This window comes from Esox lucius, chromosome 24 (assembly GCF_011004845.1).
Source record: "Esox lucius isolate fEsoLuc1 chromosome 24, fEsoLuc1.pri, whole genome shotgun sequence".
Classification (NCBI taxonomy): Eukaryota; Metazoa; Chordata; class Actinopteri; order Esociformes; family Esocidae; genus Esox; species Esox lucius.
Window position 1 is genome coordinate 10718652 of NC_047592.1, and position 22301 is coordinate 10740952.

General features: G+C 43.1%; 2 protein-coding genes across 7 annotated transcripts; one reads left to right on the forward strand and one right to left on the reverse strand.

Annotated features, from left to right (window-relative positions):
- Positions 1–704: 704 nt before the first annotated feature.
- On the reverse strand, positions 705–5010 carry acer2 (alkaline ceramidase 2). 4 transcript variants are annotated; one of them, XM_020043522.3, is made up of 7 exons: positions 4951–5010; positions 3438–3509; positions 3232–3346; positions 2913–3054; positions 2686–2823; positions 2449–2586; positions 705–2333 (listed from the first exon to the last, which is right to left on the reverse strand). In XM_020043522.3, the coding sequence occupies exons 3-7, from the start codon at positions 3305–3307 to the stop codon at positions 2147–2149; spliced, it is 681 nt and encodes a 226-aa protein (XP_019899081.1). In that variant the 5' UTR covers positions 3308–3346; positions 3438–3509; positions 4951–5010; the 3' UTR covers positions 705–2146. The 4 variants fall into 4 exon arrangements, with proteins under 4 accessions (XP_019899081.1, XP_019899080.1, XP_034146425.1 ...); XM_020043521.3 differs by having other exon boundaries at positions 4947–4967; XM_034290534.1 differs by having other exon boundaries at positions 4943–4963.
- Positions 5000–21021, forward strand: ccdc149a (coiled-coil domain containing 149a). Of its 3 annotated transcripts, none has more exons than XM_020043518.3 (13): positions 5000–5236; positions 6726–6887; positions 7582–7620; positions 8157–8264; positions 9112–9228; positions 9764–9936; positions 10374–10446; positions 10729–10863; positions 12417–12556; positions 14134–14210; positions 14576–14608; positions 17995–18108; positions 20083–21021. In XM_020043518.3, the coding sequence occupies exons 1-13, from the start codon at positions 5186–5188 to the stop codon at positions 20622–20624; spliced, it is 1764 nt and encodes a 587-aa protein (XP_019899077.2). In that variant the 5' UTR covers positions 5000–5185; the 3' UTR covers positions 20625–21021. The 3 variants fall into 3 exon arrangements, with proteins under 3 accessions (XP_019899077.2, XP_010888565.2, XP_019899078.2); XM_010890263.4 differs by having other exon boundaries at positions 5001–5236; positions 10729–10813; positions 12412–12556; XM_020043519.2 differs by lacking the exon at positions 14576–14608 and having other exon boundaries at positions 5001–5236.
- Positions 21022–22301: the final 1280 nt, after the last annotated feature.

Genomic DNA, 22301 nt, shown 5'->3' on the forward strand with positions numbered 1-22301 from the left:
TGCTATCAGGGCTAATACTCCTTTTCTAATACTAACACAGCAGTTTAATCTCTTCTCAAAATGGTCCATCCTTTTAAAATACTTTCAAAGCATAATTTTTTAACTAAGGACACATCCATTTAATCACAGCAACCAGACCACGTTCAGACGTGATGCTTTAGAATACTATAAATATGGCCAGAGTTGGGGAGTAACATATTATAAGTAATCCGTTACATGTAACAGATTACAGAAAATCAGTAACTGTAATCAGTTACATTACCAACTAAAATATTGTAATCGGATTACAGATACTTTTGAAGAAAAATATGATTACATTTGGATTAAAGATTAGGTGCGAGAAATAACTACAAAACGTTGCATAGTTCTCTTTTTTTTATGTTTTGAATGAAAATATAATTTGCGCACCTCAGTTGAGTGATCAACATCAATCAATAAATCAATCAAATGTATTTATAAAGCCCTTTTTACATCAGCAGTTGTCACAAAGTGCTTTTACAAAACACCCGGCCTTAAATCCCAAGGAGCAAACAACAGTAGTGTTGAATTTCATCATGCAAGCAATGATTGCATTTGATGTTAGCCAACTCAACTGCGTCCATACAGGTAAGCCATGAGATTCTGCCAGCTTTGCATCTCAGACTATTGCATTCATTGGTTAGCATTGGCTGCTGACGACTTAGACTTTAAGCTGAGAGTGCAGGTGTATAGTCACAGTTTATTTATTTCATTTATGTTTTGAAAATCCTTTGCTGGTAGCCCTAATAATTGCAGGTTACGTTTGCGCTAGTAAAACATATTTGTGTGCAGTTGTTCACGTTTTTTAATGCCTCTTAATATGAAAGTAATCTTAAAGTAATTCAGAGCAATCAGATTACGTTACTGAGTTTGAGTCATAAAAAAGTTACGTTACTGATTATAAATGTGGATAGGTAACTTGTAACTGATTACATTTAAAAAGGAACCTACCCAACCCATATATGACACATTTCATTTGAAATAACCAATAAGACATTACCTTAAGTTATAATACTGGCAAACATTGCACTGCAAATGTAATAGTTACACAGCGTTCAAAAGTTTGGGGTCGCTTAGAAATGTCCTTGTTTTTGAAAGAAAAGCACATTTTCAGGCCATTAAAATAACAAAATGTATCAAACACATTGTACACATCGTTAATGTTGTAAATGACTAATGTAGCTGGAAACAGCTGATTTCTTATGTAATATTGACATAGGCTTACATCATTAGAAAACCCTTTTGTAATTGTTAGCAGAGCTGAAAACTGTGGTGCTGATTTAAAGGAACAATATAACTGGCCTTCTTTAGACTAGATGAGTATCTGGGGCATCAGCAACTGTGAGTTCGATAACAGGCTCAAAATGGCCCGAATCAAAGAACTTTCTTCTGAAACTCATCAGTCCACTCTTGTTCGGAAAAATGAGAGCTATTCAATGTGAGAAATCGCCAAGAAATTGAAGATCTCGTACATAGCTGTGCACTACTCAGTTGTTGCAAATGGAGGATTCTTTGATGAAAGCAAAGTTTGAAGGGCACAATTATTATTTCAATTAAAAATCATTGTTTCTAACCATGTCAATTACAATATTTCCTATTAATTTTGCTATATATCCAATTCAAACTATTTTAACGTATGATTTCATGGAAAACAGGGACAATTTCCCAAACTTTTGAACAATACTGTACATGTTATATTAGTATAGGCTTATATATTAAGTCAAATAAACAAAAGAAGTAGGGGCCCATTCAATGTCATTGCCTGCAACATTTTGGAACATGTTAATAGTCAATAGTAAATGGCAAAAAAGGGTCATTGGAAGCTGTCAGCAGTTACACCAATTTCAGCCAACTTGTGATAAAACTGTAACAAAAGAAAACAATTTACCATATCTATGTAGTTCATCTCTCTCATCTGTAAATTACACACAGCAAGGAAACGCACAGTACACTTCATACCAAAACACCCACAGCATGAAAAATGAAAATGTATCACACTTTCAGCAATTTTTAGAAAGCACATTTTAAATATGCGCTGCAGAAATTCTCAACAATGCTGGGAGTTTGGCAGAGTGTAAAAAGGACAGTAATTCCAAGTATGCTGGGCCACTGGTGAGACCTGTGCTGGCTAAGTAACTTTGACAAAGTGCTTCTTCTGGACACACAGAAGAGTGACATAGGGCACACCAATGAAAGCCCACTTCTCACTAGGCCAGAATTTGACCACGGGGCCCTGTTCTGGAGCTTCCGAGGCCGCGTCAAAGTATGCGAAGCACACACACCCGAGGTAGGAGGCCAGGCATATGAGTATGTGCCTGCGGAAAACAGAGGGGTCAATCGTGGATTAGACCAAACAAACGGACGCCAGATGTGTTCAGGACAGAACGGGTTAAGGCCCACTGCACGACGCCAGCCACAACTTTGACTTACCACGCACAGTGCAAATAGGGGAAGTTCACGTAGGACCACAAGTCACAGAAGATCCTGTCACTGATCCAACAGAGCAGAGCCAGTGACCACCACATGCCAGTGAGCAGGCCCAGTTTAAACACCCGCAGATTCTCGCACCTACAGGCCACAGGAATACACAGAGCGGTTAGGTAGCAGAAGGGAACCGTCGCTGGTGGAATTGGCCACACAAGGCGACAGTGTTGCATTTGCCCTGACCTCTTGAGCTCGGAGACGAGCAGGACGGTGCAGGGTATGCCCAGGCCCATTAGAGAGAAGGCGTTGATGGCAGGTTTAATGAACGCCAGTCCTGTGGTGACTCCTGAGAGGATCCCAATAATCACTTTAAACCACAGCCTGGAGAACAGGAAGAGATGAGCAAACGCCAACATACAGACTACAAAAATCACAGACGTAAGGACTGTGTGTGTGTGTGTGTCGCTTGCCTGTTCCTGCGGAATACCTTGGGCAGGTATCTCTTGGGGAACCACATGCCGATGGCACACATGAGCACCCACAGTATGGCTAGTTCATCCAGCATCTGGCCGAGGAAACTAAGGGTGGCATGGAAGTATGTGGAGCCAATTCCTTGAGAGGGGGCGATATGTAGAGGGAGTACAATGTGACTACGATCCACCAGCTACCGTATATATAAATGGGTTTCATGGGAAGGAGAGGCAGTTCTCCGCGAGAATTTGAACTGACAACAATACAAAACAATGTTTTGTGCGCAACACCCAGTGTTAGGCGTTAGAATAAACTTACCGACCACAACCAGCAAAGTCCAGATCAGATATATTCCACTGTTGAAATGTGTTGCATATTGCCGAAAAAGACACATCAAAATAGGTGGCAAGATAAAAAACAGTATGTTGCTGACCTGCAACAAAAAAATCGATTACTTTAGACATTATACCAGGTTTAAAGTGTGTGAAATGTTTTACCTATTAGCACAAGTATGATAATTTTACCGTATTGTAGAACTCTGCTATTCCAGGGTAAATCAAATAGTTTCCTTCACACCAATCCACTTCGGAGCTACCCTGACTCCAGAAAACAAAAGTGCTCATTATAGCTTATCTTAAGCAGCTAACAAGAAAACTGCAAAATGGCATTACGTTAGCTAGCTAGCTAACCTTAATTTGCTAGTTATATAAAAAGTAAAGTCAACTAGTTAGTATGATAGCCAGTTGCATACAACTGCTAGGCAAATGCTGCTAAACAGCCATGCAATAATAAAAATGTAAATGTTATTGTCGTCCTTCAAAGCTCACGAGAAATGTCCAACAGTATTTAAATGAGCAACCTCGCTGTACTGCATAACATGACGTTGTGTTAGCACTACAAGGCGACAGAGTGTCAACAACAGTCAGAACGTACACACGATGTACTCGACACTTGCGTGCAGAACCAAACATTTCACTTCCGTTTTTGAATCCGTGGCCGGCTCAGAATGAATGTCTCGCCCCCTGGTGTCTGGTTTTGTAGGCTAACAAGAGGCTTCAAACTTAATGAAAACTCAGTCATACAAAATAGATTTTAAGACATGACGTTTGTCGATCAAATTTACAAGTGCTAGTTTTAACTGGTTGACTATGTAATGTTCCTCAATTATATAATTCACACGAGACCAAAATATTGTTAATTGGCAAATGACCAGCACAAATGTAAAATATACGCTTGTTGTTGTAATGGATGTAATAATTAGTTAATTAAGAGCTTATTTATAATGTATTTTTACATTCAAACCAAGACTATTTAAATCAACATAATTTTAAAAGGGCAGATCTCCACAGCACGCCATTCAACCAAATGAAAACATAAATTAGTCTCAATGTTTAACATTACAGAACGGAAATTAATAACATAGTTTAACAATAAAACACCATCGCTTTCAATTCTAATGATACCATAGAAGCCTAGTAACCATTTAATCTCAATAATATTCCTGGGTATATGTATTTACATATTTTTTTGTTTCACAAAGCTGTTCAGAAATAAACTTGTTTTGAATGACAAAAACGCAGTATAGCATCAGTCTAGCCGCTAAATCCCAAACTTTTGATGCAGTGACAGTTCCTGTCTGCTGAGATGTGCTGCGATTAAGCGCGGCAAGTGAATATTCTATATAAACTATGAACGCACACGTGTTAATAGCCGTTTTAGGACTCTGCATGTGCCAATTAAAGCAATTTGGAAAATGCCGGTTTTCAAAAGTAAGAGAAGTCATTGACCCAAGTTTTTTTTTATCAGAACAAATACATAAGGCCTGAGAAATCACCAATGACCTATATGTGAACGAATCAGACGAACAGACCTAAACCGTTGCACGCGATTAGCAGAGGAGCTGTGAGGCCCTCTTGTGGATACAAGTGAGAAAGTTAAACATTTGGTTTTATTAACTGTATTCATTCTCTCTCTTACGTACATATAAATGCAATTATCCCTTTCTCTTTCTCTGTATATACATACGTACATACATACATGTTCCCACACTCTCAGGAAATAAGGTTTTAAGGTAGCTATGTCTTCCTTCCCACACCGGACATACACGCCTATCCGCAACAGCTGACGTTACGTAGAGTAAACATTGGATAGAACAGAGGCGGAGTCAGGAAGATAACCCAAATTCAACATTCGCATTTCCATATACAGATTTAAATCGACTGCCTGTGTTAAACCAATATTTTTTTGCAGTTGTCGGAGCCCCTACGAAAATATGAATTCTTCGAAAAGAAGTGAAAGTGACTGGCAAGGCCTGGTGAGCGAGGTGAGTGCTATGCATAAACATATGGGATGTCTGCCCTGAGACATAATCAATGATGCCCTATAAGCTTGGAAAACCATATGGAGAGATACATTTATTTCTACTCGAAATTCTTATTTTAGTTTGTATTATGTAGCTTAATTTATTGATTACATAGCTGTACATGTATCGGATATTTCATACACATACATTCATCCATAACGCGATACCACCTGTTCCATACAAAACATATATTATGTTGTTTATAAATTCACAATGGCATCATCAACCTGCCCCTTATAAGCATTTTTGTTCGATCGCAATATTTCGAAAGGGCCTTTTAATTACATTAATCTACACTAATATGTGAACCTTTGCTAGCTATATTAATGGCGATTAAATGTCTTGTCTTGGTGTAGGATGCCCCCTCCAACTTGTTTATGTTACGGTGCTTTTATATAGTGCAATGTTTGTGTTACACCGCAAAGCAGATGTCCCCAAATTGTGTTATTATTAGGGTAGAAAGCATAAGACAACATAAGCATCAGCTAGCCTACTGATAAGAATACTGTAATTTGTGTTGCTGTTAGAATTAGAAAATGGCTTAATTAATATTATTAGTCATCAATAAACTGTATTCGCACAGCAAGTTTATCATCCACATCCATCAAACTTGGCTCATCATAAGTCTCTTTAAACACACCAAGGGTGATGGTTGACGGAAAACTGCGAGTTCATTCATTAAGAATGCTACGTCGTGAACCTGTATATTACACTCGGCAATACTTCTTATCTATTCTATGTAATTTTCCTAAAGGCATACATGCCTCTAATCATTCCAACCTATCTGTGTATATGTGTAAGGTCGTACCTTAATTCGTTTTTTTTATCTGCGTTTTATACCACGATCTAATATTTGTTTTTCCGTTAGTGCTGAACAGGTGACTTGCCTGAGAGCTGCGTGCTACAGTATGAGATGTATTTTAGTGAACCATTTAGTCAACTATTCTTTCTGATTTTAATAACTTTTTGTGGAATGCAGTTTTCAATACAAATTTAATTTGATACCTAATTTGATGTGCTCCTAAGAACTTTACATTTAGATGCTCATGGGTCCTATTTTAAGGAAATGTACAGTAGGAAATGCAAACACATGGAAGGGAAGGTAGAATCCAGCCTTTGCAAGCCCCATGCTCTCCGCACTTAAACCACATGGTGTGGTAATTGGTCTCAAATCAGATAAATATTACATTATGTTGTCTGCTGTAGATAGAGTCTGTGGGAAAAGTGTTTGAAAGTTCAGTAAATCTTATCTAAAAGATAGTAAGATAGCAAGTTTCAAAATTATGACCAAACACTTGTCCGAACACAAACACATTCAAACAACATCAAACACCCAAGCCACTAAATTAACCGGTGTTATGCTATTTTTCATACACAGTCATTTCTAAATACATTAATATGTCCGGGTGTGTTCAATAGTCACTGTTATGTCTTCTGCATTGCTTCATAGTTCCTGGTGTGTAAACGTAAGCTGGACAGTAAGAAGGAAGCCCTCTTGATATTATCCAAAGAACTGGACACCTGTCAGCAGGAGAGGGACCAGTACAAGCTGATGGCCAACCAGCTGCGAGAGCGCCACCAGTGTCTGAAGAAAAAGTACAGAGAGCTCATTGTGAGTCCATTTAAAGGATTTTATTTAGTTCTCTTTATTTGGGATTTTATGCTTTAAAATTGTATGTTCTAAGTAATTTACATTTAGATGCTCATGGGTCCTATTTTAGGGAAATGTTTGATAGTAACATTGTATTGATAATATCAATACGCTCATCCTAATCCCTGAAGCATGGTGGAAGGAGCATCATGGTTTGGGGCTGCTTTGCTGCCTCAGGGCCCAGTGGCTCGCAGTAGTTAAGGGAAATTCTGCAGAATATCAGGGTAACAGCCTGTCATCTTAAGACTATAAGAAGAAAGCAAATCTACAACAGAATAGCATATACAGAAGTGTCGGAGTCCATACCTCAACCCTACTGAAATTACGTGGCACGACCTGAATCAAGCTTTTAATGCAATACCTTTTCACTGACGATATCAGTGAACTGAAACAGTCCTTTAAGAAGGATTTGTCAAAAATACCTTATGACCGTTGTTCAGGTCTGATCTGCAACTACTATGTGTTCAGTAAGGCCACACTTTTGTTTGTTGTTTGTTAGAACACATTGTTTTTATGTGATTATTACTCTGAGGAGATCAGACTGTATTTTCGGTGCCATTTATGCAGGTAATGCAAAAGGGTTCACAAAGTTTTTCATGCAACTTAAAATTATTTTCTAATTTGTATTAGATCTTTCATTTATGATCTGTTTTAGGATGGTGATCCATCTTTACCACCTGAAAAACGCAACCAGGTAAAGTTACACTGTTGCCACTCCATCTGTGACTCTGCTACACTGTTGCCACTCCATCTGTGACTCTGCTACACTGTTGCCACTCCATCTGTAACTCTGCTACACTGTTGCCACTCCATCTGTAACTCTGCTACACTGTTGCCACTCCATCTGTAACTCTGCTACACTGTTGCCACTCCATCTGTAACTCTGCTACACTGTTGCCACTCCATCTGTGATTCTGCTACACTGTTGCCACTCCATCTGTGACTCTCACCATTTCTCTGTTGCCACAGCATATCTGACTCTCACCCTTTTAGTGTTGCCACCGCATTTCTTTATTACCATTCCAAGTGACTCCCTCTGTAACACTGCAACTTCGTCTGTGACTCTCTGTTTCTCTGTCGCAACAGCATCTGTGACTCGCGCAGTTTATCTATTTCCACTCCATCTGTGACTCTCACTGTTGCCACTTTGTGACTCTTTCTCTTTTCTACTTGCATCCCATATTGTTCCATCTCTTTACGCTCTACCCACCCTCTGCACCTTCTCCCCAGGTGAACCTGGCTCAGCTGCTAAGAGACGCACGGGAGAAGGGGAAACAGCTGTCTGAGGAGGTGAAGGAGCTGAATCAGAGACTGGCTGAGGCCCATGGGGATAACAAGGTGGGTCGTAAATTATACATATGCTTATGTGCTGTCTCTGTCTCCCTCTACTGTATCTCTCTCTCTCTGTCTCCCTCTACTGTATCTCTCTCTTTCTGTATATCTCTCTCTATCTCCCTGTACTGTATCTCTCTCTTTCTGTATCTCTCAATCTCTGTCTCCCTCTACTGTATCTCTCTCTTTCTGTATCTTTCTCTCTGTGTCTCCCTCTACTGTATCTCTCTCTTTCTGTATAACTCTCTCTGTCTCCCTCTACTGTATCTCTCTCTTTCTGTATCTCTCTCTCTCTGTCTCCCTCTACTGTATCTCTCTTTCTGTATCTCTCTCTCTCTCTATCTCCCTGTACTGTATCTCTCTCTTTCTGTATCTCTCAATCTCTGTCTCCCTCTACTGTATCTCTCTCTTTCTGTATCTCCCTCTCTCTGTCTCCTTCTATCGCTCTCTATTTCTCTTTCTGTATCTCTCTGTACCTCTCTCTCTGTCTCTCACACACTCACAAACACTGTCCAATCTTTGGGGATCAAAATGGATTAATAATAAAAATCCTATTCTCCTTAACCCTAGCTATATACAAACAATTAATCTAACACCAACCCCTTACAGTAAATGTAAATCTAACCTTAACTAATCCAAATTCCAACCTTAACCCCAACCCTGAAACAATGCTTGATTTGCTGCAGGTTATTATACTTTTGAGGAATTCTGACTCTCACGTGTGGTAATAAACATACCCAAACACACACCCATAGAAACAGGCACCACTCTCTTTCCCATGCTAAGTCAACCTTGAAATTGAATTTGTCCCAGACATCTCCCTGGGGTTGACCCGTCTCTTCCTGGTCCACAGCTGCTGAGAATGACCATCACCAGGCAGCGACTGGGGGACGAGGAGGTCGGGGCCCGCCACTTCCCCGCACACGAGAGGGAAGACCTGGTCCGGCAGTTGGAGAAGGCAGGGCTGCAGGTGGGAAGGAAGACTTAGGATCCATCAGAAATTAGGCTTGAGAATTCCACCCCTGGGGGGGGGGGGCCCCGAACAGTGCAGTGGAAAAGTCACTGCCTCGCAATTGTGTTATTGTGAGACCGGGGTTTGTATCCTGCTCGCGGATTAGCCGAAGGGTCCCGCTGAAGACGGTGCAATTGTCCATCGTAGTTCAGGGCTGGGGGATTAGTAATCCAATATGGCTGCCATTCTTTGTCGTGCTGAAACGTTGGCTTACGCGCTTGTGAGCTCAATCGAGGTAGAAACTAGAGAGTGCATACCCTCTGACGCATAAGGATTATGGTGTAAATAACTCATTTGGAGGAGGGAGCACCTTCAAATAAGCACCATCACATTAGCTCGGAAAGGAGCTTGCAGTTTTCTGAGTGTTTCCACTGCGAAATAGTTCAGTGACACAAGTCTTCTAAGATGCATTTCGAAAAAGATACCGTAGTGTAAATAGGCCCCTTTGTCTGTCTCTCTACCCTGACTTTTTTATATTCTCCCTCTGTCTCAGATGGAGGAACTGGAAAACACTGTTAAGGCGCTGACTGATGAGCTGCATGACATTAAGGCTGAGCGCGGCGTTTTCAGTGAGAAGGCCGAACGCCTCAACCTGGAGCTCAACCACATCCTGGGTGGCCATGAAACGCGCATCATCGATGTGGACGCCCTCTGTATGGAGAACAGGTGCAGGAGAAATGTAGTCCTATTACACGGTTTTGGGTTAGTAATGCATTTTACACGGTAGTTCAGTTCGTTAGTGGACGCTTTTTTCCAAAGAGACAGTCAGTACAATGTCGGTAAAAACAACCATTTTGGGTGCTCCCCTGAGTGCGCTAGTGACTCATTTTGGTAGGTTAGGCACCCACAAGCTCCACCACGGTTGTTAGCCGGTGAATGCGTTTTCCTCCAAGTGCTTATGTGACACACACTTTAAATAACCACAATACTATCCCCAGTTGGCTAGCTCACACAACACGCAGGTTTGTATACAGTGTGCGATCATTTCTGTAACTAGTTCTGGATCGTTGTTTTCTGTTGTTTTCTGCTCTAAAAAAAGATTCATCTGATTATCTGAAAAAAGATTCATCTGGACTGGCAACCTTTCTTTTGCTCCCTGTCAGGTATTTACATGAGCGGTTTAACCAAGTCCAAGAGGAGGTGAACCTGCTTAAGTCCAATATCATGAAATACAAGGTAGTGACGTATGTCTGTCTGTGACACTCCATTTGATCCTTCTTTTTAGTAACTCTGTCAGTTTACTTTAACACCAGGTACACTCCCCTCATTGGTACACACTTCAGATTAACAAGTGCTGTATGTTTGTGTGTTCAGGCAGTAAATAAAGACGTTGTGTCAACATTACATTGCAATTCCATTTAGTTCTAGCTGGTGTCTCTCTGACAGGCCCAGAGAGAGTTGATACAAGTGGCAGCCGATTAAGGTGTGTGTGTGTGTGTGTGTGTGTGTCTGTTGCAGAATGCATTGGAGAAGAGGAAGAACTTTAAAGTGTCTGGGAAGTCCAACAGCAGTGCTCTGACAGGAGTCCTCTCTGCCAAAGAAGGTACACCAAACCCAGACTGCCAGGTCCCAAGTCAAATTTGTACATGCCAGGTCAGATTTCCAGCTCACAAGTCAAATTGGTACATGCCAAGTCAGACTGCCAGGTGCAAAGTTACACTGCTAGGTTCTAAGTCACACCCATGTCACACTGCTAGGTACTAGGTCATACCCCATGTCACACTGGTATGTCCCATGTCAGACTGCCAGGTTCTAAGTCACAGTCTGGTATGTTCCATGTCAGAATGCTAGGTTCTAAGTCACACCCAAGTCATATTGGCAGGTCCCAGGTCACACTGGCAGCTGGCTCGGTAGTAAGATAAGGAAGCCGGTTAGTGTAACTGATCCAGGAATAGCTGTTAGGAGCAATCTAAACTACTTCCTCTTTCATTGTGTCTTGCTATTTACTTGCGTCTTTCTTTTTATCCACACAATGGCCTTCGTTCAGGAGATATATGTTTCGGTCACTGCACTTTGAATGCTGAATGCTGAATGCTGATAGGCTGATAGCCATGGTGTATGAGACATGACATCACTTTTGACTACTTTACTCACGTTGGTAACCGGTTGATAAGTTCGAAAAGGTGTCTCCGGGGTTTGTGGCATATTGGCAGTATATCACAAATTGTTGAACAGCTCTAAGCCATGGTATATTGGCCCTACACCACATCCCATTATGCATTATTGCTTACTTAGACACAACAGAATCTAACAAAAATAAAGACAAAACTTAAAAGGTATAGTGTTACTGAAACACTGGAATCTACCTGAGGTTGGAGAGAGTCTATCCGGTCAGTCATTGAACTCTCACAGCAGTGTACACTGCAGGAATGCGTGGTTTTGGGTGGACTGCGCCTTTTTAAGTAAACGTCCTTTCTTAACTGGAGTTACGATAAGTTCCCGGCTCCTTAACTTTCAAAGCGACTGCGAGTCGTCCTAATTTGTTCTGTCAGCGTCACAAAGCACCGGCTTTGATTGACAGTTGTCGGCGGCGCCATCTCAGTGGGTCATCCGGTAAAGCTAGCGGGAGCAGGGAGGTAATCTATTTTACGGGTCTTTCGCTCTCTAGCTGTCTCGTGTGTTTGTTTGTTGATCTCTTTCTTTTTCCCTTCTCCTTTTTGGCCTCCTGTGTACAAGCTATTTCTCCTGTCTGTGTTGCGGTCTCTGGTTCACTATATCTCCCTGCTCACTCTGTTTCACTCCTCTCCCTCCCTCTCTTTCCTACCTTCCCTTCTCTCTTGTACCCCTCCCGCTCTCTCTCTTCCTGTCCTTCTGCCACCCTCGCTTGCTTTTTTCTTTCATTTTTTCCCCCACTGACACTCATTTACTCCTTCCCCCTCTCCTCTTTCCCTCTCCTCTTTCCCTCTCCTCTTTCCCTCTCCTCTTTCCCTCTCCTCTTTCCCTCTCCTCTTCCCCCTCTCCTCTTCCCCCTCTCCTCTTCCCCCTCTCCTCTTCCCCCTCTCCTATTCCCCCTCTCCTCTTTCCCTCTTTTCTTCTCGCTTTATGTTCTCCCCCTATATCTTCTTCTCCCTTCCTCTTTCTTCTCTCTCTCCTCCTCTTCTTAATATTGTCCTTCTATCTACTCCCTCTCTGTTTGTGTAGTGCAGGAGTTGTTGTCTGAGGAGCAGGGCTGCAGTCTCCCAGCTACACCCCAGTCTATCGCTGACCTCAAATCCCTGGCCACGGCCCTGTTGGAGACCATCCACGAGAAGAACCTGGTCATCCAGCACCAGAGACATACCAACAGGTGCGCATGGACATGTTACAGAGTGTTGTGGGTCCCCATAAAATAGTCCCATTCTAAATCTATGAATAACTCTTAGATTGGTGTTAGACCCAAATTCGAACCCTAAACCCAATTGTAAGGTTTAGCCTGAACCAAAAAAATCCTTTTCAACTCGTGGAGGTGTATGGTATGGAAACATTTGTTTGATTCAAAAGTATTATCAGATCACTTCAGCACTCCCACAAGAATAGAAGGAGAAATTAAAACAACAAAACAGGATACATTTTCCAAGTCTGCCAATTCAAAAATAACTAGCAAAACTGTAATATCTGTTGGCAAAGGGCAAAATGTTTGACTGCTACACCTTGTATGGAATTATACACAACAACATTTGGTGCTTCGATCAGTTCCTTCCATTTTAAACGGTTATATAAAAATCTTAAACAAAAAATTGCTCAATACATGGGGTATTTAATGGTCGGTATTTAATTGTGAAATCAGAGGACCATCTGTTCTGGTACTGTTCAGTGGCGGCAAGGCTTCTGGAATCAGGTTAAAAATTGGTTGTTGGGTATCTCTATTGATATAAACATACGGAGAATTCTGATTGGTCAATCATTGGAAATATTGTTATCCTCTTGGGTATAACGTCAATCTTAAAGGACACATCGTCAGAAGACGTTGTACAACTGGAAAGATTCAAATAATATTTAGTAAAGCATTGCAGCAAGATTTAAGCATTATCGCGTAGGGCTGGGCTGGGTCGGGTTTGGGCGAGAGGCTACTCAGTTATAGGTGAGGTGTGTGTCTGTGTGAATGTAGGTGTGCACATCTGGATACGGGTGTGAAAAATGGATTCAAGGGGGGAGATGCTGTGTTTACTATTAGCTTGTTCAACATGCTTAACTGTGTACACGGTAATCCTACAGTCCCTCATACAGGGCTGGGATGTGGCCAGAGAAGAGTTGCCTGAAGACGGGTAAGATCCCACCTTTGAAACTGGGACTACCTTATACAGGCAGAACCGTGCATCTGGCCACGTCATATATTTGTATGTAGGGACACACACACATACACACACACACATTATTAATCACAATGTGTGAAGAACATTGCGATGAATAAAGAAGATGAGGAATTAAGAAGACGATGACTAGAATTAAATATATTCATGCAGAGGAATAAATATTAAAAAAAATAAAATAAAAAGCCTTTTCCTCATGGAGACCAGCGAAATATCCAGAAAAGTACAATTTCTTCTCATTCTACTATACTTGTGGGGGTTTTTGGTCCCGACAAGTAGAGTAAAACCTGTTCACACACACACACACACACACACACCTACCTTTAGATTGCACAAACGCATCCACCACACCACACAAGACACAACACATTCCCACCCACCACACACACCTCTACAATCCACAGACACCACCCAGTTGTACACTCTCCATAACAGTCCACACACGTGTTTATTCATCACTGCACAATGTCCTCCACTCCTCCTTGTCAAACAGTGGAGACACATAGTTTACCGGCTGCCAAATGGGCCATAGGGGACCGTGTGACTCACCATCTATCTCCGCTTCTCCCCTCAGGATTCTGGGAAATAGAGTGGCTGAGCTGGAGAGGAAGTTGAAAACTTTAGAGGTGTCCGGCTTGTGGAGTCTTCCAGGTCTGTAACGTTGTTTTATTCACGCGATGGTGTGCAATTAACACGCGTCTGATTCAGAGAGACACGGCTTCTGATCGGGCCGAATCAAACGGCTCTGGCAGGGAACTGACACCACTGAGAACAGAACCACCTTAGCAACTGGATCGTGTCCACTGGTCACGTTTGGCAAATACCTGGTTAATGTCATCTTTGCTGGGACAGAATGATAGAATGTTGCACAGCTTTAATTATGGACATCTGTCATTTTTTATGCCCCCCCCCCCCCACCCCCACCCACACTTCAATGAACCAAGTGATTAGTGAACTATTGAAATTGACGTGTTGTTAACTGGGCGTCTTTCTTCCTTGGCTGCGGATGCCCACAGGTCTGACCTACCGCGTGTCCCTGGGAATAGGCAGTATGTCTTGTTGTTACCATCCTTCTCAGCCCACCCCCTCCATTGTGTCTTGTCTGTTCAAAGCCGCGGCATCCTCCCAAAACAAACCGCTGGCTCATTACCGCACTCCTAATGTCACCGCCATTCCAACCCGCAGCCATCCGCTGGGCGTTCATGTCACCTGTTGGCGTCAGGGCCGGTCAGCAGCTCCGTTTGTTTGCGCGGCGAGACAGACCCGCTGCTGTGATCGAAATGAGAAGTGAATCTGTGTTTCGTGTGTTTTTGCCTCCTGTGCCCAACGCATTCCATCCCGTCTCCTATGACAACGCGGCAGGTGTCACAACCGAGATGCAGATTCGCGGGAAGGTGTTGGCAAACCCGGAGATGAGATATGTTGATAGTGGGGCTGAACACTGAACGCCAGGGTCTGATTAGTGCTTATCTACAGTCCACAGACTCTTCATATGGGTTTGTGATGTACCGAAGTATCTAGAGCCATTGACTAATATGGGAAGGATGGATACGGAGTGGTTCTCCGCATTTGTCAGTGTCTCGTGCATTAGGAGAAGTTTGGGATTCATTCCAAAACTACCCATGATGGATTGCAAAGGTAATTTGGGGAGCTATCCCCCCGCATCATCGACATCCCAGTACATCACGTCAGTGTTGTTTAAGAGCAATCCCCCGCTGCTCATTAAATATTTCAAATACATAAATACAAGGCTATGTTTCTTTTAGTTTTTTTTAACCAATACATGACGCGTAACTTCCTTCACACGACTGTTCTCAATTTGAGGTACTGGAAAGTGCCAGACAGAAATCCGAAACCAATACCTCCGGAGTCCGCCAGAGGGGGGTGTTGCGCTGCGTTTAAAGTGCACTGGCGGGGGTTAGGCAGCCCGATCTGTGGCTCGATGGAGCTCGCCTGTCATTCTCCCCGCCATAAAACTGACAAGCATCCATTACTGAAAATGATTGCCCACATTACAAACACATTTAGGGGAATGTGCTGTTATTAGGGAATTTGTAGACGAGGCCCAAAGTGCATTATGACTCTGTCCACCACCACAGTCGGTGTGGGGCGAAGAGGGGGGGCTGGGGGGGGGGGGGGGAGTGGCCTTGTCAAGATGGACAGACACAACGAGGGGAGAAAAAAAAAAGCAAGAGCGGGCCGATTGAGGGCACGCCAAGAGTCAAAACATTAAAGGTGCTTTGTGTTGTTGTTCCCATACGACAGTAAAACGGGAAGAATAAAACACTGAGACTCCCTCAAATAGACTAGTGATTGACTCGACTACCCAAAATCCTCCTGGGAGCCATCCCCTGTTGAATGAGCGTTGGAATACACTGACTGAAAGCCTGTCAGCGCGAATCAGCCGGGCTCCACTGCAAACGGGGCGAGACTCGCATATAGCCCGCCACCCTGGAGAAGACGTTACAGGGAGCAGCACACGGTTAGATAGACACGTTGTTACCGGGCTCTGTTTGAACCAAGCTACACCTCCCCATTCTCTCTCTCTTGTCTCTGCCCCCCACCCCCCACCGATGTTGTTGTCGTCGTCTCTGTGGATCAACATTGGGGGAGGCGCGGGCCGGTATCGGAGGGAGACGGCGTCTCGTTGTGACACCTGCTGCGTCGTCAAAATAGGAGAGGGGTGGACCCCCCGTGGCGTGACCGTGTAGGGGACTGGAGAGGCTGGGTGCCAGGGAGATGTCCCGGGAGTTTAGGTGAGGGAGGTGGGCCCGCAGTATGGAAAGTTTATTTGTTCGGTTGTCAGTGTTTGTTTCTTTCGTGGAAGTGGTACTTCTCCTGCTGTTTTTCCACACTCTTTACTTTAAAATGTACATACGAGGAGACGGTATGTCTGTGTGTTGACAGGTGCCAGTTTGCTCTTTTGTATAAGTTGTTTTAGGGTAGGAATAGGCTACAATATCATTACAAACACTGTGACCGGAGGGAAATAACTGGCTGCTATTCAGATGGATGATCACGGTATCAGTACCTGTTTTCCACATGCCTGGTGTTTTATGCCTGGTGTTTTATACAGAGTATGCAAGTGTGTGTGTTTTGTTATTCAGCTCTGGTGTTTGTGTGTGTGTGTGTTGCCTTTTTTGTTAAATCCTTGTGGGGACCCAAAACCCCCCCCCAAGAGCCTCTACAAGGATAATAAAAATAGTGCCCCCGTAGGAAAATTTTGGAAGTCCCAACAAACATTTTTGGGGATTTCTAATTCAAATAATGTATCTGTTATACATATGTGTGTGGGTCTGCACATCTTTCTCTCCATTTGTGTGTGTGTGTGTGTGTGTGTGTGTGTGTGTGTGTGTGTGTGTGTGTGTGAGAGATGGAGGTAATGGACGGCTGGATGGACAGCTGTCAGGAGGGTATAAACCCGGTCCTCCATCCCACCTCCCGAGAACGCCGTGTGCAGACCTGCTGTGCTCAGCTGAGCCCTGCACTGCATACATAATCACCAACACCTTATTACTGCTTTAAATAGCAGCCGCAAAAACGCACAAGTCACCAAAGGCCTCACAGAGAGTAAAGCTTTCAGCATGTGTGAGGCACGGTTTCACAGTAAAAGTTTAATGACATGATGATTGAGTGTTCAAAGGATGTTGTATTTATATGTTTTAGTGATTTAGCAGGTGCTGTTATCCATATCGACCCATAGGACAATAGGGTTTAGTCCCTTGATCGAGGGAAAAGCGATTTGGTTGATTCTGGGATTCGAACCGGTAACATTTCAGTTACTCGGCCAACTTTCTAGCTGGGTGCCAAGCCTATATTTAACAACAATATGCTAATGTAAGAAAGAAAGTGTACCGAAAGTTGTTCCTGAACTAATTTCCAGAAAAGCAGAAGGTGAAACTTCAAGGCAGTTGTCACAGAATGACTTGAGGTAGAATTGACCCTATCCCTGGTGTCACTGTGCTAGTCAACACTGCTTGATATTCAACATGTTTCACGTGCTCTCATTCATTTGCAGCCTGTTTCGGTTTTTGGGCGTATGTATGTAGGCATGCGTGCATGCATGTATGTATGTGTGCGCGCGCGCACGCGCAAGCATGTGGGATATCTGTTTTACGGCGCACGGTCCCGTGTGAGTAGCATGTGGCGTCAGCCCAGGAGGCGTGCAGCCATCACTAAGACCGATGACAGGAAACCGCAGCCACTTCCTGTGAGCGCAGTGCATCGTCCGTATTTGTGTGTATTTGGATGAGTGTAACTTCATCCTTTGGTTGGAGAATGCCCCATTCCCAACCTGCTTACCCACGGACCTTTCAAAACCACCCTCACGTTGTCCTGTGTCTGTTGGGTCCTTGGGTTTTATGACTGGCCGGGGGAGGTGACCGTTCGCTGGGAGGTAACTCTTGTTTCCCTGCGGTTGCTTTTGGGCTGACAGGGGGCCGAGACTCGGTTTCGCTGACCGAGAGCCAGCAAGCTAAGCTGCTGTCGCCCAGCGCCACTCCGTGCCCGCGCCAGCCTTGCAAGCACGCCTCAACGCAGCCGCCCAAAGGTGAGTGTGTAATTGTGTGTAACGTTTGTTAAATGGCGCCCGCGGCCACCGGCTCAAACGACGTAATTAGCTACACCTACCTCATACACCCTTTTTTATTTTGTGCCCAGATCCCTTTTCCACCTCTCCTCTATTTCGGCCCTTTTATTGGTGCTGACGAATAAGTAAAAGATGCCGCTAAAATGCCATGGCATTTTGAAAATGCAAGCAAAGTTCTCCTCCACTGACATTAAAAAAAGTTGGGGATTTTTCTTTTCGGGGGGGGGGTCCCATAAATAATGTTTGCGTTTTCGGTGGTGGTGGGGGGCGGGCAGGTGTACTCTGTGTGCAGTCTTTAACCTTATGGGCTCAGCATTCACATACGGGTCAGTAATCCGCGGAATTGGAGCATATTTTTGGAGAGGATACGGAGCTAAGCTGTTGCTATTGCTGGGCTATGGGGACGTCACGCTGTCTGGGCGTCCATCACCACCACAATATTTTTAGCCTGTTTCCATGGAAGTGCTTCAGTGACATAGGTAATTGAAGCTAGAAAATACAAATGTATTTAATGTGGTTTGTTTGCTAGCTTGATTAAACATTTTTACACATGTTTTAGTAGTGGTAGTATTAAGGGTAGTGATTCAATATAGAAAGAAAAAGGTAAATAACATTAATTTGTGTGTGTGTGTGTATACACACACACAGTTTCTCATTTATACCAGTGACGTTAGGATAATAACATTTAAAAGTTGGTTTGGTGTCACTAGCTCAAACAATTCCTAAGTTACTGCTACTGGGTCTATTTAGGCAAAAAAAAAAAAATGAATTTGACATTAGAATATGCAATGTCAAAAACCTATGTTTATGCTAAAATTACAAATTAACAATTATCTATTAACAAGCATCTGTCTATAAGATGGTTTTATGTTTGTATCTTTAGCAGAGGAATGGCACATTTAAATGCTAAAAGTACTATAATGTTTTCATGCAATCTGCAGACAATTTTAACCTGCAGACAGTTTAAAAGTTATTAATAATAATAATAAGAAGAACAATTTCCAACATTGTGCTTTACTTTCAGGAAGCTCAGCTAATATATTTCTTGATTGAAAAAGCTCCCCAAGGAAGAAGTTTGTTACAAAGCTATAATGTCAAATTAATTTTCTCTTAATTGAAAGTGAAAATGTAATAATTCAATTTTACAGACACATAGAGAGTGATGAGATGTGAGGCAGTGCCAGCATCCAAACTAATCACATTGATTTGGGGAGCAACATATTTTGTATTGATGTTATTAGTTAAAGACATCTAATAAATATCATAAGTTTTTATATACAAAAGTGATTTAGACAGCACAAAGATTCCCAACACCAGGAGTACTCAACTTTTTACCTTACGAGGTCTGGAGCCTGCTGTTTTTACATTGTACCTCATCATTATTTACACCCACCTGGTGTCTCAGGTCTAAATAAGGCTATAATTAGAAGGTTAAAATGAAAAAGTGGAGTGGAACTGGCTCTGAGGTCGAGGCTTTACACTATTCAATGCTTGTTTTCTCACTTGGAACAGAAATGTGAACTGTGTAGAGCTGACATAGCTAGACTGACCAACGTGAGCAAATGTTTTGTGAGCTCCAAGGTTGTTTTGGGTGTAGTATGAGGCTTAAGAAATTCTATTTGCTTAACAACTGCAATTTTGTCGTGTCACGACCTAGTCCAGAAGTAAACTTTAGATACATGGGACTGTATGCTCTGCAGTTGGAACAGCTCGACATACTTTACCAATAGGCTTTGGGTACCTTTGTTCCAGCCCTGGTTAAACCCACCTGATTCAAGGGCAGAGCAGGAATAAAAACCTGCACCCCAAGTAGGACTTTCTGTAGGAGGGTTGACCACTCCAGAGTTTGAGATGTTGCCTTCAGACACAGATTGAACTTAATTATAACTGCACTCTCTTACACTGACCTCTTCTCGTCTCTCCAAATGTGACCAGACGGCAGAAGGGATAATACAGGACCTTCATCGTGGGAACAGACCACAGCTGGCGACGACACTGGTGCAGATGGTGCTGGTGAGGAAGGAGCGCCGACGCTCGTCGAAGGGGCAGACACTAAGTGCGGCGGTGTGAGCGACAGACGGGGAGTGGAGAATGTGACGGCGTCTGAGGAGCCGGAGGAAGGGCGGAGTCCCGTGGAAGAGGAGGGGCGTGAGGTGGAAGTGGAGGAGGATGGGGAGCTGGGCTCCACGGTGGAGGAGGGAGAAGAGGCGGCCCTGGCACTTGACACCCCGCCGTTAGAGGCGGAGTCACACTTGGGTCTCCTCCCCCAGCTGCCTTTAAGTCCAGCTCCCGTAGACCACACCCTCGAGGCGGATCATTCAACCGGCCACATCCACGCAACGGATCTTTCTGGACTGCCTGAGGCCTCTAAGCCGAATACCATATTTAAGAGCCCAGACTGGAACGGCACAGAGGGGTGGGACCTGCACTGCCAATCAGAACAGACTGACAGTTGCCATACCAACAGCTTGGCGTAGTCATGTGGAGGGTTGAGTTTTGTTCATTAGGGAGATTTTAAAAAAAATTGACGAGAGAGATGCTTAACGTGGTGGTTGCTTTCGGGCTCACTATTAATGTTTTCACAGTGTAGGCCAAACTCCCATGTGTTTCAAGCCATTATTTGGTTGAGTCGGTGGTAATGGGTAGAGAACACCACATTTTGGACTCCCGCTGACAGTCAGTGCTTGGATTGTACCTAGATAGTCTAGTGTTTTATCTGGGGGAAAAGCAGACAATTGCAAGGCTCATAGACTATAAGAGAAACTTAGTAAAGATGAGAGAATGCCAGCTGTTGACTTCCTGCTTATTCCTACAATAATAAAATTAGAGCTTTGAAATACTAATCATTTTAAAATGATGCACCACGTCCCACAACAAGAACCCCCTTGCAAGTTGATTATTTGCGTTGAAATCCATGAATGATGATGTTCCAGAGTTTGCAAGCAATTAACAAAATAATGTATTTGTTCTGTACTGATATGGCTTTATGTGCATAGATGATAGTTACAGCCGGTCACTAATCAATTCTGTTGCCCTTATTATTTTTCTAATGGAAATAGAGAATGCCCCGGAGACTTTATGTACATTACACAGTGAAATACGTTGTGTTTATGAATAACTCTGAAGCCCAAAGTAATCTGAATAATCACGCATGAGTTGCCTTTACGAGAAAGTGATACGCCACACCGTTGGAGGTCCGACTTGTTGCCTACAGTTGGCGCTGCGAATTAATATGAGCTTCGGTGCTCCAGGAGGAACGTCAAAGTCCTTGTTTACACAGAGAGCTAATTATCATGGTTGTCTATTGTTATACATAACCACACACGTCCTGTCCCACAGCCGGAGCACAGGCCTCGCGACAGCGTTTCGCTCCCAGCTAAAGCGTTCCTCTCTCACCATAATCAGGTGGCAGTTGGCCTCCAAACAGTGCACCATCAAAACCAGAATCCATGAAGTGCTTATTCTGCAGAAGGCAGTGTGCTATTTTTAATCTTTGACAGAAACTGGTAGGGAGAAAAAAAAAAATTACACCCAAGTAGTAACCCTGACCGTGTATATATATATATATACATACATACACACACACACACACACACACACACACACACACACGTAGTGTAGGCCCACTGCCAGCCAGCTGATTTCGCATATTGGGAAGCCGTTTTGACGAATCTGATGACTTTATAAAGCAGATGGGATTTGCTACTAATGAAATTGTGAAACGATGTGGTGCCTTGGGCTTTAGCGAAACGCCGAACTGGCGTGCCAATTCACTGCTATAAGGGGGTGTATTAATGATTTGGTGTCTCGTCAATTTTTCTGTGTGTGTGAAGTGAAAAACTGCATTGAAAAAAGTCAGACTAGCAGTGGCATATACTAGATTGCAGGTGTCAAACCGATTCCACAGAGGGCCTAGCGTATACTGGTTTTTGTTTATTCCTTTCACTCGGTGCCCAATTGTGATCTAAACAACCAGGTGAGAGGAGATCCTAACTAATTAGTGTCCTAATTAATCAATAAAATACAAGGTAAAAGCAAAAATCCACAGGCACTTGGCCCTCTGTGGAACCGGTTTGACACCTGGTTACTAGATTTCTTTACACAGGGTTCATTTACACAGGTACCAGTTTTTTTTTTCCTGTAAAGGTATTTTA